We start from the raw sequence: 19,024 nt of genomic DNA, 5'->3' as shown, positions 1-19,024 counted from the left end.
GTGTGTGTGTGTGTGTGTGTGTGTGTGTGTACGTGCGCATGCGTGCATGCGTGTGCGGATAGAATATTAAGAGAGAATATCTGTGAGTGTTTAACTGCGGTGTCATCCCATCCTTGTGACTTTCCTATTGGTGGCGGCTAAAATATCTCATGTGGAGCCTCGGTGTCGTACCCCTCTGCACTCACAGGGCAGCCCTTCTTTTTTTGGGTGCATTTGGATGTGGGATCATGAGCCTCGTCACGCAAGGCAAACGTGTCTCTGCTCATGCAGAACACTTCTTAACTTCCTTAACCACGTTTCTTACGCTGTTTGATGCTGAAAGGAGTGAAGTGGTTACATAGAAACTTTCCATAGTGCTGAGTAAGAGTCTCATCATGCTGACTCCAGAGATTTCACCTGGTGTCCTCAGGAGGGTTTCCTCGGCTATCATCATCCTCAGTAAGTGTATGTCTTCATGGTCACAGAAGTTGTGCATCAGCCATTTTTCTCTGTGAAAGAGAGATGTGGAGGTAATTGTGCATTGTGTTGTTCGCAGTGATGCAAAGTATATGTTGTGAGGTGCATATACTTGAGTTGAACATTTCCATTTTATGCTTCTTTACACTTCGACTCCACTACATTTCAGCTGGAAATATTGTACTTTTGACTACACTCTATTTATTTGACAGCTGCATTCACTGTACAAGTTAAACATTTGCATAAATCATATGATAAGCTTGCAAAACGTGTAGCAGGACTTTATTTATTTTTTTCTGCTGCACATTTAAAAAGAAAGCAGCCTATAGCGACTGAATGTAGTGAACAAGAGAAAAAGTGGTATCTGATAAAATTGGTGGTCTTTTAAAGGATTTTTCATACAGGTCTGCCAGGAGAGCATAAAAATCTGTTCAGACCAGGAGATTTACAAAATCTGTAATGAATTAATGGCAGTTTTTACTTAAGTAACTGTCAGGTGATTTGGAAAAAGGTACAAGAATCAAAAGGGGTATCTCCTCACCAAACACCCAGATGATCCAGAATCTGAATGAAAGTCAAAGAAGTGAAGGTGGTTAAGAAATTGTGTTTAAAGAAAGAATGTCAAGAGGGAGGACTAATTGATTTTCTTAGATCACATTAACTCACACGTGAACACACCCATTAGTCTCCAGAGCTCCCATAAAATGCTGACAAGTATGATCAGGCCCTCTCATCCCCTGGGCTTCCTGTTCTCTGACCTTCACCATGGCAACAGCCACAGCCATTTACCATACACCTCGTCAGTAGCAGAAAGACAAGCATGCACATATGCACGGATACACATGCAGTGCAGCACAACACAGGGTTTGTTTGTCTCCTTCACATCTACCTCATTAATGTCTGCAGAAAGGTTGTGAAGTCTTGAAGCCCTATGTTGAGGGTTAATCCCTGAAGAGTCACCTAAAAAATACATGATGCAGTTGATGACAGGTGGACCAGGGAGTCGGCAAGTGCATGCAGCACATATGTTTTTGTTGTGTTTGTACCTGTATCTTTATATTACTGAATCACTTTTTGGAGATTTATATTTCTGCCACACATACTGCTGCTGGTGACACTGTGTGTCACGCTGAAACCAAAATGGAGAGCCTGCAAGCATTTCTACAGTCAGCCATCACGTGATCTGTAACAAATTCTAAAAAGCTCCATTTAGCTGGATCAACAGTTTGGTTTTTTTTTTATTTCAGTGTCATCTCTTCTTGCACAGAGAGGGAGTTTTTTTGCCTTCAACCCTCAGGATATTTGTTCAATTTAATCTGCAGTTTTGCCAGTTGAGCACATAATTACCATGGGCCAACAAGCAGAGTTCAAGGGAGTGTCAAGGAGCACAAAGCAAGACATGTTCCGGCCTCACTTCTCTTTTCTGTACTTCTCGTTATAGTTACACAAATCTACCAACCAGGTCAGCTGTGGTAGTATGTCATTATCAGCAAGTGATGCCTGCATGCTTAGTCTGTTGATGCATGATGACCAAAAAAAAGGGATAATTGTGATTTTTGAAGTGAGGTTGTAGGAGGTACATATGTGAAGACAGTCGATCAATAAAGGAATTCTGATTCTGATTACCAATAGTAGATGGCAGTTGGCACGTCCCCAGTTTGGAGAAGTGGAAGTACAAGTACCGGCATGGAAGATAAGTAACATACTGCTGAGGATGGGGGCAGCAGCAAAACATACATAGATATCTAAAAATAAAAAATCAATATCAGTTTAAGTGTCGGGTATATTTAGAATATTTTCACTGCTTCACCTAGACGTCAGACAGCCCTTCCCCTCCAACGGGGAACTGAAGCTGTTACATCCATCTCTGCTCCCTTCAAAGCTGCCAGAGCGCTTTGACAAAAACAGCAATTTTACCTTGCAGGATACAGGAGATGCTGGTTTGTTTGTTTTTCTGCTTTTTACTTTGGATCCGAACTAACGTGTTAAAACTGCAAAGTCACGCAATAACACAAACAAACCAACCAACCAGCAACTACTATTTTTTTTGGGGGGGGGGAATCCCACGCAGTTATAATCGTCATTTTCAAACCCTCGCTGAGATCCAGACTGTGCTTTGAAGCCGCAGCTCTGCCTCGTGTTGACTGCCCCCATGGCCCTGCCCGCCAAGCCCATGCTCCAGACACAGTCAACGGAAATATCGCCTGTGGGTGTTGTTGATGTCACGATGGGCGTTTAATGACTGGTATTCTGGTGATATGTGATCAGCGCGCTCTCCCTGATGCTCCCTGTTAATAGCCGCCCCAGAATGAGCCTCTAACTCTGTCACTTTGAGGTGGGGGCTGAAGCCTGTCTGCACTTGGTCAACGAGCAAAGTGCTAAACTGAGACGATCATGTGGCTGACATGGTGACTTAAACACTGATGAATTCTCTTATACAGACAGCCAGTCCAATGTGTTCTGGTCCTGTAGCTCTTGTTAAACATGTTTTCATATTTGATTGATATTGATATTTTCCTCTTAGCTTCTTTTCTGCTGTGGTTTCCAGTTGAAATTCCTGTGGCTGGCAGCACGTTGAGTGAATTACGTTCTAAACAGCTTGTTGGCTCTCCGGGGCGAAGTACCTCACATGATGCCTGCTGTGCTCAGTGCAGTCAATAAACACAGCTTCCTGAGCTCTCTGCTAGGACAGTTTTATATAAGATAATTATCATTTTGAGGGCTTGTTTTCACATGGAAATGTATCTCACAGTTACTCCCTATTGATCTCACTCATGTTATATAATGACTGAAAGACGTTACATACAGTGAATCCTCCAAACAGTCCAAGATAGCTGACAATTATATGGTGTAAGGCTGCATTATGAAGAAGGGGAAAACAGGTTTAGTAAACAAAAGGACAGAGAAGGGGGATAAACTGAGAGAGAGCTGAGACAGCGACCATCAGAAGATGGTTTGAAGAGGAGAGGGAGATCCAGGGCCAGAGATGAGAGCGACAGAGCAATAACGAGGAAGAAGTGGGAGGAGGTGGAAAGAGTGAATATAAACAAGGTGTGAAATGATGAGTTTAGACAGAACAAAACAGAACAGGGAGGAGGAATTTACATGGGCAGTGGGCTGAGGCGTGAGGGGTGTCGGTGCTCACACACAAACTCTTGTTATAAATGGCATTTCTGATGTTTGCATTGATGCTGCTTTTTGTTGTTGTTGTTGTTGTTGTTGTTGTTTTCATGTAGTTTTTTTTTTTTTCACCTTGTGTCTTTCAGGTCCAGTCGTCCAGCGCCAAAATGGGCCCTCCTCAGAGGAGAGCGAGGCACAAAGGAGGTATGATTTCTAACCGCTGTAAACGAGAGCAAACATGAAGCTGTCTTTGCACAGAAAGTAAAAAGGCATACATATAGAATAATATTAAAATTCTGAGCATGTGCATTTTAGGTGGAGATACTCTGCTGCGAATCCTGAGACACAGCTTCAGATTTTAATTTGAGGACAGTGCAGCCGTTAATGTTCTGGATGACAGTGGTATAAACAGAGAGTCTTTACAATCCATAGGATGATGGAGCAACATCAGATGGCGCACAAGGAGAGGGAGCGACGAACGTCAGGATCAGGTAAGGCTTAAACAAACACACCCACACCTAGCAGTATTTTATTAAAACACACAGACTCTCTTTCACAGGCTGCTCTGGAGACCAAAATGAATTGAAGGCCGGCGTAGTTCTCGCTCCTAGCTACACAAACATTTTAGAAATAAACGGTCAATAGAAAAGCCTCACAGCACACTCCAGCTGTCAATACATAACCTTGCAGGGGAGCAAATGGATGTTTGCTCTGCTTTGTCTTTTTTTTAATGAGGGATCAGTGTCGGGTCAGACAGACTTAACTCTCCCACAGCAAACAGGTGATTTCATCCTTAGTAAATGCCAGAGATTCCACACCCTCATACGGTAGGTTCCCAGTGGTAAACAGGCTTCCCCAGTGTGGTTTGTGTTAGTCTCTCCCTTCTTAGTTTCAACCACTGCTCCCCCAGTCTGTACACCCTTATGCTTTTTTATCCATGCACATATATAAATGTTCAAGTCTGCCCCTTAAATGCACATACAGACTTAAACATCCTCCTTTGTCCCTGCTGTCAGTGGCGATATCAGTCCCCCTGTCCCTGCAACATGCTTTACTGCCATCCCTTTCTTCCAGCTACTGTTGGGGGGAAATGCCATATGCTTTCTGACCATGGCTCAGTCATGTTGCATTCTGCTGCTTGTTCTTTTTATGATATTTTGATTCTTTCTTATTTGCTATTGGCTTCCGTTTTTTGGATTGCTCCTGATTTTCTCATCTTTACTTGCTTGGTTGCTCAGTTGGTTGCTTTTCATTCTTCTCACGTTTTTCTCTTTTCTGTTTTCCTTTGTTTGTTGCCCTCCTCCGTCCTTCTCTTCGTCTGCATCTCCTCCTCCTCTCTCTCTCACTCTTACTCTCTCTCTCTCTCTCTGTCTCTCTCACTCTTACTCTCTCTCTCTCTCTCTCTCTCTCTCTCTGTCTTTCTTTCTCTTTCTCTCTGACTCTCTCTCTCTGCCCGTCACAGTCGTTTCCACTCTCCAATATAAAGTCTCCACCCCTCCCACCCACCCAGACACTCCTCCTGAGTACAGACAGTACAGGGCTAGCACACTGCCACCCTCCTACGTCCGTGTGGCCTCCTCCTCTCCTCCCTCCACCGCCTCCTCCTCTCCCTCTCAGGAGAAAGAGGCGGGGGCTGCTAGGGACAAGGCCCAGCTCTCCTCCCAGCTCTCCACCTCTCTCGCCTCAGCCTTTTCCCCAGTCCAGACAGGAGTGACCACCCAGGGCCGACAGGTCCGTCAGATCCCCCTGTCTCCTCCCACAGCAGCCCGACAACTACACCTTCAGCAACAGATGCAGCAACAAGACATCATGCTCCCACCTAAACACGGCACCTGGTCTGCCTCCCATTTGCAGCAAATGTACGCCCAGTTGCCCCCCTCCTCCTCCCCTCCAGTTATGATGGCTATGCCTGTGAAGCAGGGTTTGCCCCCACAGCCCGTCCTACCAATGGCTCACCCTCTACCGCCCCTGAGTACTAGGATGAAGCCCCCACCTCTTGACCCAAGCACCATCACGGGCCCTCACCAGTACCCCCAGCACCAGCTCCACCCTCACTCCAACGGCCAGCCAGACGACTCCTACTCTCCTCACTCTCAGCATCTGCCACTCACCCCGCAGTACTGCGAGGCCATCCCCCTGCCCCCTCTGACAGGCCAGACAGCCCCTGGCCCCGCCCCCAGCCACCAGCCCCAGTACGCATCCACCTTCCACCCTCAGCAGCAACAGCATCCACAACAACAACAGCAGCAGGTGTACTACCAGCAGGCCCAGCCCCCCACCACCACTTCCTCCTCCTCCTCCTCCTCACCCCCCTCTTACACTGCCATGTCTGATGGGGGCTCGCCCAAGAAGACCCCCTCCCCCGTCCCCCAGCAGGCCCCCATGGCCAGCAGCAGTAAGTATGAGGAGAGAGGAGGAGGTAGTCTCTCAGTAGAGGGATGTTATATGTTTTACAGTGTGTGTGTGTGTGTGTGTGTGTGTGTGTGTGTGTGTGTGTGTGTGTGTGTGTGTGTGTGTGTGTGTGTGTGTCTGTGTCTGTGTCTGTGTATGTGTGTGTGTTTCTGGGGTAATATGCAAGACAGTGTCACTCTAGTGAAAGCCCCTCTCCTATAATGTTACACATGACACGTGCACGTGTAATATGCACACAATACTTTTAGGGTAACACAACTCAAGTTTTGTATTAATATGTAATTAATATTTCTACCCAACGTAAACCTGTGTGGTTTTGCAGAGCCTTTAAAACAAATGACAGACTGTTTGAGCAGTGTAGAAGTCATTGACCCTTTTATACACAGTTCTCCTGTTTCAGCACAATGCAGCGGGACAATAGGCCTTTGACTTGTCGACGCACGAAAAGCACAGGTGTTACTGATAGCATTAACGATGGCTTTGTTCTCTTCAAGGGTCACAGCAAGACATGACAGTGAGCCAGCGTGACCCCGAAGCTGAAGCAGCTAAATGGAATTCAGAAATCATGCCTTTCATTATTTACACCTACTGTGACGTGTCAAAATGTCGCCTGTGTAAAAGACCTAAAACAACCTGTGTTTGTGTGTGTTTATAGCCCGGTATTTGAATGTTTTTGAGTCAGTCACCTGACCTCAATCCAGCTCAACAGGTAAAAGAAACACTAAAGGAAAAATGCCCCCAATATTACAGCAGTAGCAGAGCGTTTGCTGATGTCTGTGCATCATTAACTCCAGGAAGACATTGACTGCAATGGATATGTAAGCAAATATTAAATATGATTACTTTAGCCAGTGGACTGTGTTTGAAGGGGTTACAATTTCTACACTGTTCATCTGAAGGATGTCAACACCCTCAAATTAAAGCCCAAAGTCAGTGTTTTAATCTCAGTTTAATTTCAGATCCAATGTGTTAGTTTAACCAGACCTCGATTGAGGCAGCCTACGCTATGAGCGTCATCCTGCAAACACTATAAAACCTGCTTGAACTGATCAAAGTCAACGTTTTGTCACATTTAAAGTAGCACTGTTACATGGTTATGCAGTTGCAGGCAGTTTTTATTGCTTGTGGTATCATGGTTCAAGAATTTCTACTGGTTTATGTTAGATGGATGCTGCTGTCACTTTTATAAGCTCTGTTGCAAACATAGACAAAACAGGATGACATGCCGGCTGCAGGTGTTCGTTGCTTGAAGGTATCTTGGATATTTGCCTCAGGCATTAAATGAACCGCCCACATTTGCATCTGTATTATCATGAGACCACAGTCCAACTTTCATATTGCACTGAAATCAGATGGCTGCCTGTGAAGCAGAAAATCTAAAACCTTTAGTTCTTACAAGATGTGACAACTGTATAATCAACCAATTTACCAAATAACCAATATCCTGTGACCGTGAATACCTCCAGTGTGCAAATCATTTCCAGTTTGCTGCCCAGTGACCGGCAGTCTTGTAGGAAGCAGCTGTTCTGTGTTTTTTACACAGTGAAAGTTCATATCATTCCCCAGACGGTCTTCATGCAACCTTCCAAAGGGCAAAAAAAAGGTAAATCAACCCATAAAGCCATTAACCAATATCAAATTCTGCCCTCCCAGGCCCCCCTGTCTCTGCAGGTCACCCAGCTATGCTTTCTGTGGCGCCTCCTGTAGCTGCAGTTCCAGCACCCATGGCTGGTCCTCCAGCCCCCCCACCACCACCGGGTCCACCGCCCCCAATGGCAGTGCCCCCACCCATGCCCCCTCCACTGCCCACTGGTGGAGGGCCTCCTGGGGGCCCGCCTGGAGTCCAGCACCAACCCTCAGGACTGGCTGCAGCACTGGCTGGAGCCAAACTACGTAAAGTACATAGGGTGAGCCTTCATGGTTAAAGGTCCAGTCGTTCTCGTTTTGTCAGTAGTTAATTGTTCACGGCATGGTATTTGTGTACTTCTTGGGGATGGGCGTAAGGGGACAAAGCCGTCAGTCCAGAACCCCCCCCCCCAGCTGTAAACGAACACCCATTTTATAACGTGTTCTTCAGGATGAGAGCAGTCCGCCCGGGTCTGGCAAAAGTGACTCCAACCGGTCAAGTGGTGGCAGTGGTGGTGGTGGGGAGGGACTGATGCAGGAGATGAATGCCTTACTAGCTCGCAGGTAAAACAGCTACACACACACCTCTCACCTGTCCCTGAAGTGAATCACACAGAGAAACATGAGAACATACTTATTGTGTAATTCTGTCACATTTTACACCAACTTTTTCCTTTGGGTCTTCCTGGTTCTGCTTCACCTGCAGTAAATGTTTGTCTCTAAAAGGAAATAAGCTCTTTGTGCCAGTATTTTATCCATGTCTCAATCTTTCTGTGCGAGTTACTGAATTATTTATATGTTAATCTCACTGTTTGTTCCTGTACTCTTATAGACGGAAAGCTTCAGAGAAACCCGATGAAGTAAGTTTTGTTCCTTAGAGAAGTTTGACGTTTTGGGAAACTGTTAATCTTAAACGAGAAGATTGATACCACTCTCATGTCTGTCTGTTAAATATGAAGCTGGAGCTGGCAGACGTTATCTTAGCTGAGCTTAGTTTAGTTCAGAGGCAACAACATCTCCCTCCCAGCACCTGTAAAGTTCACCTAGTAATATGTTGTACCTCATTTTGTGTACAAGCACATTACATAGAACAATGTTCTGTTTTTGTGATTTACAAATTAAACAAGATATGTTCATTAGTGCGCTTAAGAGGTGCTGATAGACACCTTCAGACAGAGCGAGGCTAGCTTTGTCCCTTGTTTCCAATCTCTGTGCTAAGCTAAGCTAATAGACTGTTGGAACTGACATTATAGTTAGACATGAGAGTGGTACCAGTATTCTAGCCTAACTCTGTACAAGAAAGAGGATAAGTGTACTTCCCATAAATGTTGACTTATTCCTCTGAAATGTGATATTTTAATTTTAACCTCTTTGGGAAACCTACAGTAAAGCTGATGGACTGTTGTGTAGTAATATTTAATTTCTCTCTTTCCTGTAGGATGACTCTAGCGGTCGAGGGCCAGGTCAGCAGAACTCAACAGGTACAGAACAGACTTCTTACCACAGTATTATTTAACACAGGTAGTATATTAGTTCCATAAGACTGCAGCTTCAAAAAAAAAACAAAAAAACAGCAGCAAGGTATCATCGCTGCTTCATAGGCTGCTTTTTCTGAGTGGTTTGATTGGATGTAATTTATTCTTTCCTCTTTGGCAGATGCTGTGAAGAAGCCGTGGGAACGATCCAACTCTGCAGACAAGTCTTCGCTGGTGTCCAGGTCTGTAGATAAGAGGCGGAAGAAGGAAGAGAGCGTGGTTTGAATGAACAAGCAAACCTCATTAACCACAGAGATTTCAGCATAAATCCTATCTGTTGCACTGCAGGCATGAAATGTTGTGGTGTGGTTACATTTAACAAAAACATTTTAACGGCACATAATCCTCAGATATGTACTGTGTATTACTCATCCGCTGGAAAAAGGCTGGGCTGCTTTTGTATTCAGTGGCTTTATCCTTTCATATTGCAGAGTGAGACCCATTGGCAGCACTAGTGAAGCAGACACAGAATTTGACAGGATGAAACAGGTTGGTATAATGTCATGAAGGATTATATGAGATCTGTTCTGTGCAGAGCAGACTGATTTTGCACAACCTGTGAACTCACAAGCACGCCTTCTTTTGCAGGAAATTTTGGATGAAGTTGTACGTGAGTTGCATAAGGTGAAAGATGAAATCATTAATGGTAAGCAATGTTTGTGAGGTTCACTGCAGTATCCAGAGACACAATGCATGTGTAATCTTTAATCTTTTGTACACATTCGTTATCATATCTCACTGGCAGTTAAATGTCACTATTTTAAGAAGAAAGCTTGTTGACCCCATTAATAATTAATTGCAGTTCCACGTTTCCCCACATTTGATCATGAGTGGCGAAGCATGAGTGCATATCCTTGCTGCTCTCTGAAATGCCGCATCCTTCTCTTGCAGCCATCAGACAAGAAATCGGCAGAATCAGTACATCCTAATCTCATCTCAGCAACAGTAGGAGGAGAGCGAGAGGAGGAGCTGGAGGAGGATGGACATGCGGATGCACAGACATGAGGACCAGCGAATGTTCTCTCAATGTTTCTGTGACCTCGCGATGCCACGATGCACGTTGCAGAGATGTTGTGCCAACATTTGAGCCTGCTGGACAGCAAAAATGGAAGAAAGAGACAGAGAAGAAGAGAGAAAGGGGGTTAATGAGATAGGAGCAGAGGAAAGAGAAGGATGGATAACGAAAGTGTTGAAAGACTGATGAACTCAAGCAGAGGATAAAAATGTACTGAAAGATGAATTGAGGGATGGACGGACATTCGTGCTGAGTTTGGTGTTGTGGTCCTCTCTGTGCACCTATAGACTCAGTCAGCCCAGTGTTGCAACTCTTTGTTCTCTGTTCAGTCCAAGTCTTAAGAAGAAAATATTTTTGTTTTCTAAGTTTTTACTGTTTTATTATTTAAAAACTGTGGTGATAATGATGATGCTGTTGATGACAATGAGTATTTTATTGATATTATAGAAGGAAAAAGGAATCTTGCACACCATTTATGTCAGCCTTTTATATTTTCTTTTTCTTTTTGTTTAGTTTATCCCTAACTATTTAAAGATAACAAGCACAATATGGGTATAATGGTGCTGCAGACTCACCTGCCCTCAACTGGCGTATTTAACAACAACAAAAAAAAGACCTGGCTTTTTATGACCTTGTTCATACTGGTGTTGCGTGTTTAACCTTTTCTCTCCAGAGATGTTGGGAAACAGGTTAATGTTTGAACCACAATTAGCCACCTCAATGACCTCATCCAAGGCATAAGACATTAAGAATGGATGATTTGGGCAAATATTCCAGTAACATACAATAACAGTCTGCTCTACAACTCCAGTGTGACCGAGGTACACGTTTCTCTCTACCTGTTCAGATGTGTGAGATCATTAAAACTTGGGGATCATTCACAAAACAGGCTGATAACTGTAAATGTGCCACCTGGTTTTACCTAGATATAAAACAATGTAGTGCTATCTATTAGTCATCCTATGCTTTGTGAACCTCCCAAGTATGCATGAAACCCCCATCTCTATGAATTAGTTTTTTTATTTGGTTTGAAAAAAAATTAAAAAAATACAAACGGTGGTACATTTATCATAGTGGTTTGTTTCCATGAAAATTCCCCTTTCTATATATGAGATGTTGAACTTGATAATGGTAGCGATGTGAATATAATGAAGGGGGTTGCTCTGGCAATATGCAAATCTTATCTAGATAAGAATGTGCAGAAAGTGAATGGTAGGCCTACGTGATGGTAGCTAAATGTGTCTTTGCGGAAAGGATTTGGCTGAATATCGGTTGTTGCATTCTATCCACTCTGTCCGCTCTCAACTACGTTCTGATTTAAAAGCTGGAAGTAAATTCATTCAAACAAAAACAATAGACTGTGTCAGCCATCTAAGCAATATCCTGCTCTGTGTGTGTGTGCGTGCGTGTGCGTGCGTGTGTGTGTGTGTGTGTGTGTGTGTGTGTGTGTGTGTGTGTGTGTTCGTGTGTGCGTGCGTGCGTGCGTGTGTGTGTGTGTGTGTGTGCGTGCGTGCGTGCGTGCGTGCGTGCGTGCGCATGTGCGTGCGTGCGTGCGTGTGTGTGTTCCCTTGTGTTTTGGTACATGTCTAAAGTTTAAATGGTTTTCACCATAAAGGTATATTTTAATCATGTTTAAATAAAAGAAAAAAGGTCACATCTGGTTACCAGCAACCAGGAACAAACCAGGAAATGGAAAATCAAGCAAGCACATACTCACATTCTTTATAACAGTTTCTTCTTATAAAGATCTTTTGTGTTTTTATATGTACTACAGTCTTTTAAATAGAAACGAGAAATAGCATGCTTATTAATCACAACACATAGGTGAACACATACAGTGGGTGGGACAAAATAATACGGGTGGCACGGTGGACAGCAGGTAGTGCGCGTGCCTCACAGCAAGAAGGTCACCGGGTTGATTCCCGGGTCAGGCAGGGCCTTTCTGTGTGAAGTTTGCATGTTCTTCCTGTGCATGTGTGGGTTTTCTCCGGGCACTCTGGCTTCCTCCCACAGACCAAAAACATGCTCATTAGGTTGATTGGTGACTCTAAAATTGTCCTTAGGTGTGAGTGTGAGCGTGAATGGCTGTATGTTTGTATATGTTTCCCTGCGATCGACTGGCGACCGGTTCAGGGTGCACCCCGCCTCTCACCCATTGACAGCTGGACTAGGCTCCAGCCCCCCGCAACCCCAGAAAAGGGATAGTCGGGTATAGACAATGGATGGATGGATGGGACAAAATAACAAACACTACAATACAACATCTGCAGTGAATTCTGATTTGAAGTGTATGTGTTTATTCAGAAGTGCTGGTTTGCTGTTGCTGTTAAAAGACATGGAGTCAACATCAGAGTGACCAGTGCTCAAGCTCTTTTCTTTTGTTTGGCCTACATCAAAATCATTTCCTTTTCTTGAACTTGTATCAGTTTGTATTTTGTCCTCAGCTACAATTCAGGTTGGGAATATTTAACCTATTTTCTCACAATTTCTTCTGTTGCGTTCAATACTGACCGCATGAAAACTGAATATGCGTCACTTTTGTGCCTTTAAAACTGGCACGTAGGTGATTTTGACTCATGGCCACCCAAAAAAGATTTGCTGATCTCTAAACTCCAAAGAGGCCAAATTTAAGAAAAGTGCATGGGCAAAGAGGACCAATGGTCACAAGAAGACTCTCACTAACACTGACTGAAAGCGGCTTCATGGGATATTTGCTGTGCAATATGAAATGATCACTGACTTAATTCAGCACACCTGACAGTTTAAAGAAAAAAAAAAAAACACCAAACATTATGAGACACTGAAAACTGTATATTTTTTTTAAGAACTACTTTTTGCAGTATAAGGTGTTTCTGTTATTTCATCCACTCCCCGCAGATGTAATCAAACCATATTTTTTTACAGCACAATGGAGCTGTGAACAAGCAGAATGGGACATCCGTGAAGAAAAAGCTCTTCTAACTGAAAGGTAAGTTTCGGTACTTGTTTTCCGCCTTAGCACTGTTCTGCATGATAGATGCGAAATTGTATTAGGTAATCTGAGAGGCTTTGTGAGCCTCCACTCACATTCAGAAATTCTTAAGAAGCCTGATGTGATGCTTAAAAGGCAGGAAAAGGAAACCACATCTCTGTTAAACCTATTAATATTATCAATATTAGAGACATTTTGTCCTCTGAATACAGGAAATGTCCTCACTGTGTCACGATGACAGGCCCTCTATCTTACATCTGACTTCTCTTTCCGCTTCCTGACTGATCTAAGATAAGAATGTCCAACATGTTTTACTGACAGTGACAACCAACCACCACAACTACATGGGGGAAAAAACAGCATTAAACTAGTAAACAGAATGATATTTGATAGTGGCCCATAGATTTTGAACAACTGAAATTCACATTCCTGTTTAGAGATAAACACTTTCAGTCACAGATCTATCCCTGCTTGCTCAGCTTGTAGTTCCGTTTGATTCGGGCATAGGGGCCGATGCTGTCGTCGAACACAAAGTCCCATAATACTCGAATCCAGGATGTGTGTTGAGGCAAGCAGTCATAATATTCTGCTGCTATTTGCTTGACCTGCCAATAAAAAGAAAGGGTCATGAGTGAAAAATAAAAAACAAAAACATAAATTGTATATCAAGTATATGGCCTCAGGGCCACAAAGGCTGATAGAAGCAGACATGTCACTGCTTTGTTCCACAAGGAAATACCATTTACCATAAAGGCTTTGTGCTTTCTTCAGAAAACATCATCATTTGGAGCACAGATTGGAGAAATTCCTAAAAACTGTATCACTACAAAAACAGATTAGTCTAAAATAGAAAGGTTCATAATCACTCAATCACACAAAACTAGCTCATGAACAAAGGCATTATCAGACAAGCTGTGGGCAGGTATCACACCCTGAATCTCTTCATGCTCTGCTGGTGCTGGAGAGGCAGCAGTTAATCAGTTACAAAGTCTGGCCTTTCAACTGATAAATATTTGTCCTTGATTGAAAAAATGTCATGTGGCTTTTGCTGAAACCTTTTTGTCTAGATTCTGAAAAACCGGAGTGGCCCGTCTTATCTGGCCACACCTGTTGGTGATGTAAGAGTTGCAAATATCCTTGTTCTCTACAGCTCAGCTAACAGTCTTATAATGAATGACTTGAGTTAACCTGTTTGTAATGTAGTTGTGATTTATTACAGTGGGCTGTCTCACCTGAGGTAGTTTACTGCCAGGTATGCTCGGGAAGTCATGGTGCTCCATGTGATAACCGACGTTGAAGGTGATTGAGTTAAGCGGTCCATAGTACGAATATGTCTCGTGTCCCTTCAGGAACATGTAATGCTCAGCTATGAAATGTCCAGAGATAGGATGCAGTCCCATGCACAGGATAGAACCTGCAATGAGGTAAACAATGGGCTTCAGCCCCCATAGATAGTAGATAATTAAGTTTGCTGTGAACTGAACAACTGCGTTCTGGATCTCCATCTGACCCACTGGCTTAGGGTTGACCACCAATGGGCGAAGGGCGTAGAAGAAGGGCTGGAGGAAGAGCCAGACGACCTTCCTGGCCGGGGTGCAGAAAAACCATCCCTCAAGGTCTGTAGGGATGTCAACATCCAGCTGGTCGCCACCCAGATACCGATGGTGGTCAATGTGATACTTCTTAAAGGAGGCAGAGTAAGGTAGCCCAATGGGCAGGTTGGCCCACATAGCAAACCAGCGGTTCCACTTGGCCAACTTGTTGCCAAATGCCACGTTGTGAGAGATGTCATGAATAGCCAGAGTCAAGGAGTGGTTGATGCAGCCTCCAAAGGCATAAGCCCAGAAGAAGATCCACTTCCAGGAGATGTTGTGGACCAGGTAGCAGGCCAGGAGCTGGGTCAGGACCATGCCTGATACCACCCACTTCAGCTGGGGGTCTGGACCCATCAGAGACTTGATCTCTGGATATTTGGCTGAGGATAGGAGCAGACAGAAAAGGGGCATGGGCAGACATGAAGAGATTGGGAAAGAAAGGAAGTAGAGCAGAAAAGGATTAAAGGTTTAGCAAAGACAAAAGGTAAAGAGTTGAAAAACAAAGAGAGCCAAATGAGAAGAGGGAAATAGTGGGTTAATGGAAGTAGTGAGAGGGAGAGAAAAAGCAACAGATTAATATCATTTTAATAATTATGTAGAATGTCTAAAGTATCTGCCAAGAATCCTGGAGAGAAAGCTGCTTGGCAGGACTGTCTTTGTCAAATGCCAGTTCTCAACTTATCACTGCGTAATACTGTGACATGGTAATGGGTACACCAAAGAACACAATCAAGCATGTGGAAATGTACCGGCCCTTCTCCAGGGAAGAACGTGCTGACAAAAGTCATTTTTTAATTGGCAGAGGTGTTGTTTTGCTTAGGGACAAGAAACTCCGGAAGACACAAGGGAGTGGTTCAAAAACAGTCACAATCACAAAAGAGCTTAGTGGTTTTAGCCTGTTGTTCGTTTAGTTCACGTTTACAACTTTTTAATCATTAGACATACTGGGTGTGTACTTTGCTACACTGGCCACATCTTACAGAACACAAACTTCAAGAGATTTGGTGCAAATAAATCAGGAGGTATTTGTGCTATCCATCCAGAATACATGATCCCAGAAGTTGAAGAGTTAATCCCAGCATGCATTAAATGAAAGATGGTCATGCACCGTCCGGTGATGGCTCATGCAAAACATGCCTGCTTCTTTGTTTTCAGCTTGGCTCTACGCAAATTGGGCTTGTCCTGGTAACTCCATGGTTAAAAACATCAGAGACTACAGTCTTTCAGTGGCATTTTTTGCTGCATGCCGGTATCTTTTTTACCACCTAAACCCTCTGTATTCAGTTAATGTTTAGCCAAGAGGAATTCCCTATTGTCCCCTACAGTCACTCATTATGAAACGTTCAATTCTAAATATAGAGCTTCAACATAATAAGTTCGAAATTAGTTCAGATTTGTTTTAAATCTACTTAATGATTTAAACTCACCTCCAATGTGCCATTTCATTTTGTTATCTATTGCACGGTTATGGGCTCTACATCTACAGGTGTTGCTGTTGCAGCCCACTCCATGAGGTATAAATCCACCAGGTTAAATCATTAATCAGACATCATAAAACTATGGGGTGCCGAATGAAAAATTCAGTCACACTTTTCTAGCTGATATATTTTGAATATTTAACTCACTTTTCTCACATTTAGCTCACTTTTCTCACATTTAGCTCAGTTTGAGGTAGAAATTAAATGGGGAATCAAAATGTTAAATCTAAATCTAAATGTTAAATCTAAATCTAAATGGTAAATCTAAATGCTAAATCTAAATCTAAATGGTAAATCTAAATGTTAAATCTAAATCTAAATGTTAAATCTAAATCTAAATGTTAAATCTAAATCTAAATGCTAAATCTAAATATTAAATGTTAAATCGAAATCTAAATGCTAGATCTAAATGTTAAATCTAAATCTAAATGTTAAATCTAAATCGGGTCTGTGCGTGCTGAGAGGCGTGGGCTATTTGCATATTTTCTAAATATTTAACTTTACACTTGCTGACACATTTAGATTTAGCATTTAGATTTAGATTTAACATATAGATTTAATATATAGATTTAGATTTAGCATTTAGATTTAGATTTAACATTTAGATTTAGATTTAACATATAGATTTAGATTTAGCATTTAGATTTAGATTTAGATTTAGCATTTAGATTTAGGCTTAACATTTAGATTTAGCATTTAGATTTAGATTTAACATTTAGATTTAGATTTAACATTTAGATTTAGCATTTAGATTTAGATTTAACATTTAGATTTAGCATTAGCATTTAGATTTAGCATTAGCATTAGCATTAGCATTTAGATTTAGATTTAGCATTAGCATTTAGATTTAGATTTAACATTTAGATTTAGATTTAGCATTTTGATTCCCCATTTAATTTCTACCTCAAAATGAGCTAAATGTGAGAAAAGTGAGTTAAATATTCAAAATATATCAGCTATAGAAGTGTGACTGAATTTTTACAAACGGCACCCCTTAGTTTTACAATGCGCTTCAAGCCTGTTGAGCCATGACTGGATTTCAGAGAAACAATAAGTCATTTCACTGAATTATTGGTTAAAAAAAATCAACCTGTATAAGATTTCAACCCCAAGTTTCAACTACACATGATTACATGACAAGACAAAGAAACAAATCATGCATTATTCAACAATCACGCAGTATCACAATTACTAATCATCTGTGTGACCTCACCAGCTATACTGTAAAGGCAGGTGTACTGAATGTGCAGGTAAGTAATGTGAAGTTTACGGCATGTGAGTGAGCCCAAAACCTACAAGCTGCAGACATATCAAACAACGAGCCATTCAAATCGTGCGACCACTTATGAATCAAAATAACTCACTTGATTATGTAAAAGGAAGTGAGGCTCAACTACCTCTGACACACTCATCCGACTGTCTCTCCCATCAGGGCAGGGCAGAGGATAACTACAACAAAACACTTTAATAATTCAAGGATCAGTGGTGTCAAACAACCCATCACCTGCAACCGTGTGACTGCTGGACCAAGCCAGGATCAAATATACATCAACAGGTTTTATCTTGTTCACCTAAACGGTTTCAAATCGAATTACATGACAAACCACATTACCTAACATGACTGGTCTTGATACAATTTGATGTCCTTGAAAAAGTAATAGAATAAAGAGGATCATACATCCAATACACAGTTTACACATGTATTTCCTTGCATTATTCAACTAATGATAACAGATGGGGTTTAAGGGGGTCTCAGTGACTCTTCCCTCATCCCCTGACTCTTCTATTCCTTCTCACTTCAAACTGAACGTGCATCTGTGTTTGTCGTGAGCAGGGAATGTGTCTTGTTACCTGGTGAGCCCGGAGACATTGTCAACTGCACCTGCTATCAATACACTGTTATTGTCTCACAAGTCAGAGTAAAAGACGACAGAGGCAGATAGGTTTACACAAAAAGAACCGGTTATAGCCCCCTGTGAGATTTTCAAGTAAACCTGAGTAAATCATCTGATATATAATAGTCACAGTTCCTCATATCATAGCATCTGAGTGTCTACACTTTTACATCATGTCTTTTGCTCTAACAGTGGTGACTAAATTCATTCATTGTCTTTGATATCTACACTAAAAAAAAAGAAGAAGAAGAAGAAGTGGCTTTGCTGTAAATAATGCAACCTCCCAAGTTTGAGTCAACTGTGAGTGGAAGCAATGTGAGAGACACCAATTAATGAAATATGTTTTCAAATGTTAGCGCTTAACTTTCAATGGAGTAATTCAGAGATAATTTAAATGGAGCTTAAAAGAACATTTTCACTTACAAGAAGATGTAAATGAATTATTCAAAACTGCGTGTACATTTAGAAGCATGTCACTCATGAATTTCTCCTGCATCCACAGTGGACTGACAGCCGGCGAAGTAAGAGCCTGCAAACAGGTTTAACCGGCTCCGCTTTTATAAGGAGACTGTAGACAGAAAACTGCAAACCTCACGCTGCGACTAACCCGAAAATTAACCCAGCAGGTTTCTCAGTGTTAACAGAGCTTCTTTTTTTTCTTCCATTTCTTACCCAGAATTTCTTTCCTTCTTGAAGTGTGCGGCTGGTCATTGTAGACCCATTCAAAGTCGTCTCTTCCACCTGTCTTCCCCATAACTATCCTCTCTGTGAATGAGGCAACCGGCGCCGTGGCGTTATGTCCGTCATCAGACACAGTATCGGGGCACACCCACTCGCACAGGTTGTAGGTCGAGAGCGCAAAGGTGTGATCACAGGCTCCACCCACGGCCTGAGGAACAGGCAAAGCAGGCGGTGCGTCTC

The 19,024-nt window shown here is 42.5% G+C and overlaps 3 protein-coding genes across 7 annotated transcripts in view; 1 reads left to right on the top strand and 2 right to left on the bottom strand.

The window, feature by feature from the left end:
* Window positions 1-11,539, top strand: part of evla (Enah/Vasp-like a) — a 36,380-nt gene extending 24,841 nt beyond the window's left edge. For 4 of the 5 annotated variants that reach the window (XM_070979928.1, XM_070979927.1, XM_070979926.1 and 1 more), the window contains exons 4-13: window positions 3,723-3,780; window positions 4,009-4,067; window positions 7,642-7,895; window positions 8,066-8,178; window positions 8,447-8,474; window positions 9,053-9,095; window positions 9,271-9,331; window positions 9,581-9,638; window positions 9,738-9,795; window positions 10,041-11,539. In XM_070979928.1, coding sequence (XP_070836029.1) covers window positions 3,723-3,780; window positions 4,009-4,067; window positions 7,642-7,895; window positions 8,066-8,178; window positions 8,447-8,474; window positions 9,053-9,095; window positions 9,271-9,331; window positions 9,581-9,638; window positions 9,738-9,795; window positions 10,041-10,078 — 770 coding nt within the window. In that variant the 3' untranslated portion in view covers window positions 10,079-11,539. Of the gene's footprint in view, window positions 1-3,722; window positions 3,781-4,008; window positions 4,068-5,038; window positions 5,972-7,641; window positions 7,896-8,065; window positions 8,179-8,446; window positions 8,475-9,052; window positions 9,096-9,270; window positions 9,332-9,580; window positions 9,639-9,737; window positions 9,796-10,040 lie in introns of all 5 variants that reach the window. The other variant, XM_070979931.1, reaches the window with a different exon arrangement.
* The window catches only part of tpp1 (tripeptidyl peptidase I), a 41,051-nt gene that overhangs the window by 8,225 nt on the left and 13,802 nt on the right, over window positions 1-19,024 (bottom strand). The gene's annotated exons all lie outside the window — the stretch shown is intronic.
* Window positions 12,441-18,870, bottom strand: degs2 (delta(4)-desaturase, sphingolipid 2). The gene is made up of 3 exons (XM_070979465.1): window positions 18,776-18,870; window positions 14,368-15,110; window positions 12,441-13,740 (listed from the first exon to the last, which is right to left on the bottom strand). The coding sequence occupies exons 1-3, from the start codon at window positions 18,855-18,857 to the stop codon at window positions 13,597-13,599; spliced, it is 969 nt and encodes a 322-aa protein (XP_070835566.1). The 5' UTR covers window positions 18,858-18,870; the 3' UTR covers window positions 12,441-13,596.

This window comes from Chaetodon trifascialis, chromosome 14 (genome assembly GCF_039877785.1).
Source record: "Chaetodon trifascialis isolate fChaTrf1 chromosome 14, fChaTrf1.hap1, whole genome shotgun sequence".
Taxonomy (NCBI): Eukaryota; Metazoa; Chordata; class Actinopteri; order Chaetodontiformes; family Chaetodontidae; genus Chaetodon; species Chaetodon trifascialis.
This window is presented reverse-complemented; position numbering and strand designations above follow the sequence as displayed.

Coding starts and splice junctions, on each gene's coding strand:
- degs2 (XM_070979465.1), bottom strand. CDS start 18,857: ATGGGGAAGACAGGTGGAAGAGACGACTTTGAATGGGTCTACAATGAC. Junction 15,111..18,775: donor AAGAAGGAAAGAAATTCTGG/GTAAGAAATGGA, acceptor TCCTATCCTCAG/CCAAATATCCAGAGATCAAG. Junction 13,741..14,367: donor CTGGCAGTAAACTACCTCAG/GTGAGACAGCCC, acceptor TTTTATTGGCAG/GTCAAGCAAATAGCAGCAGA.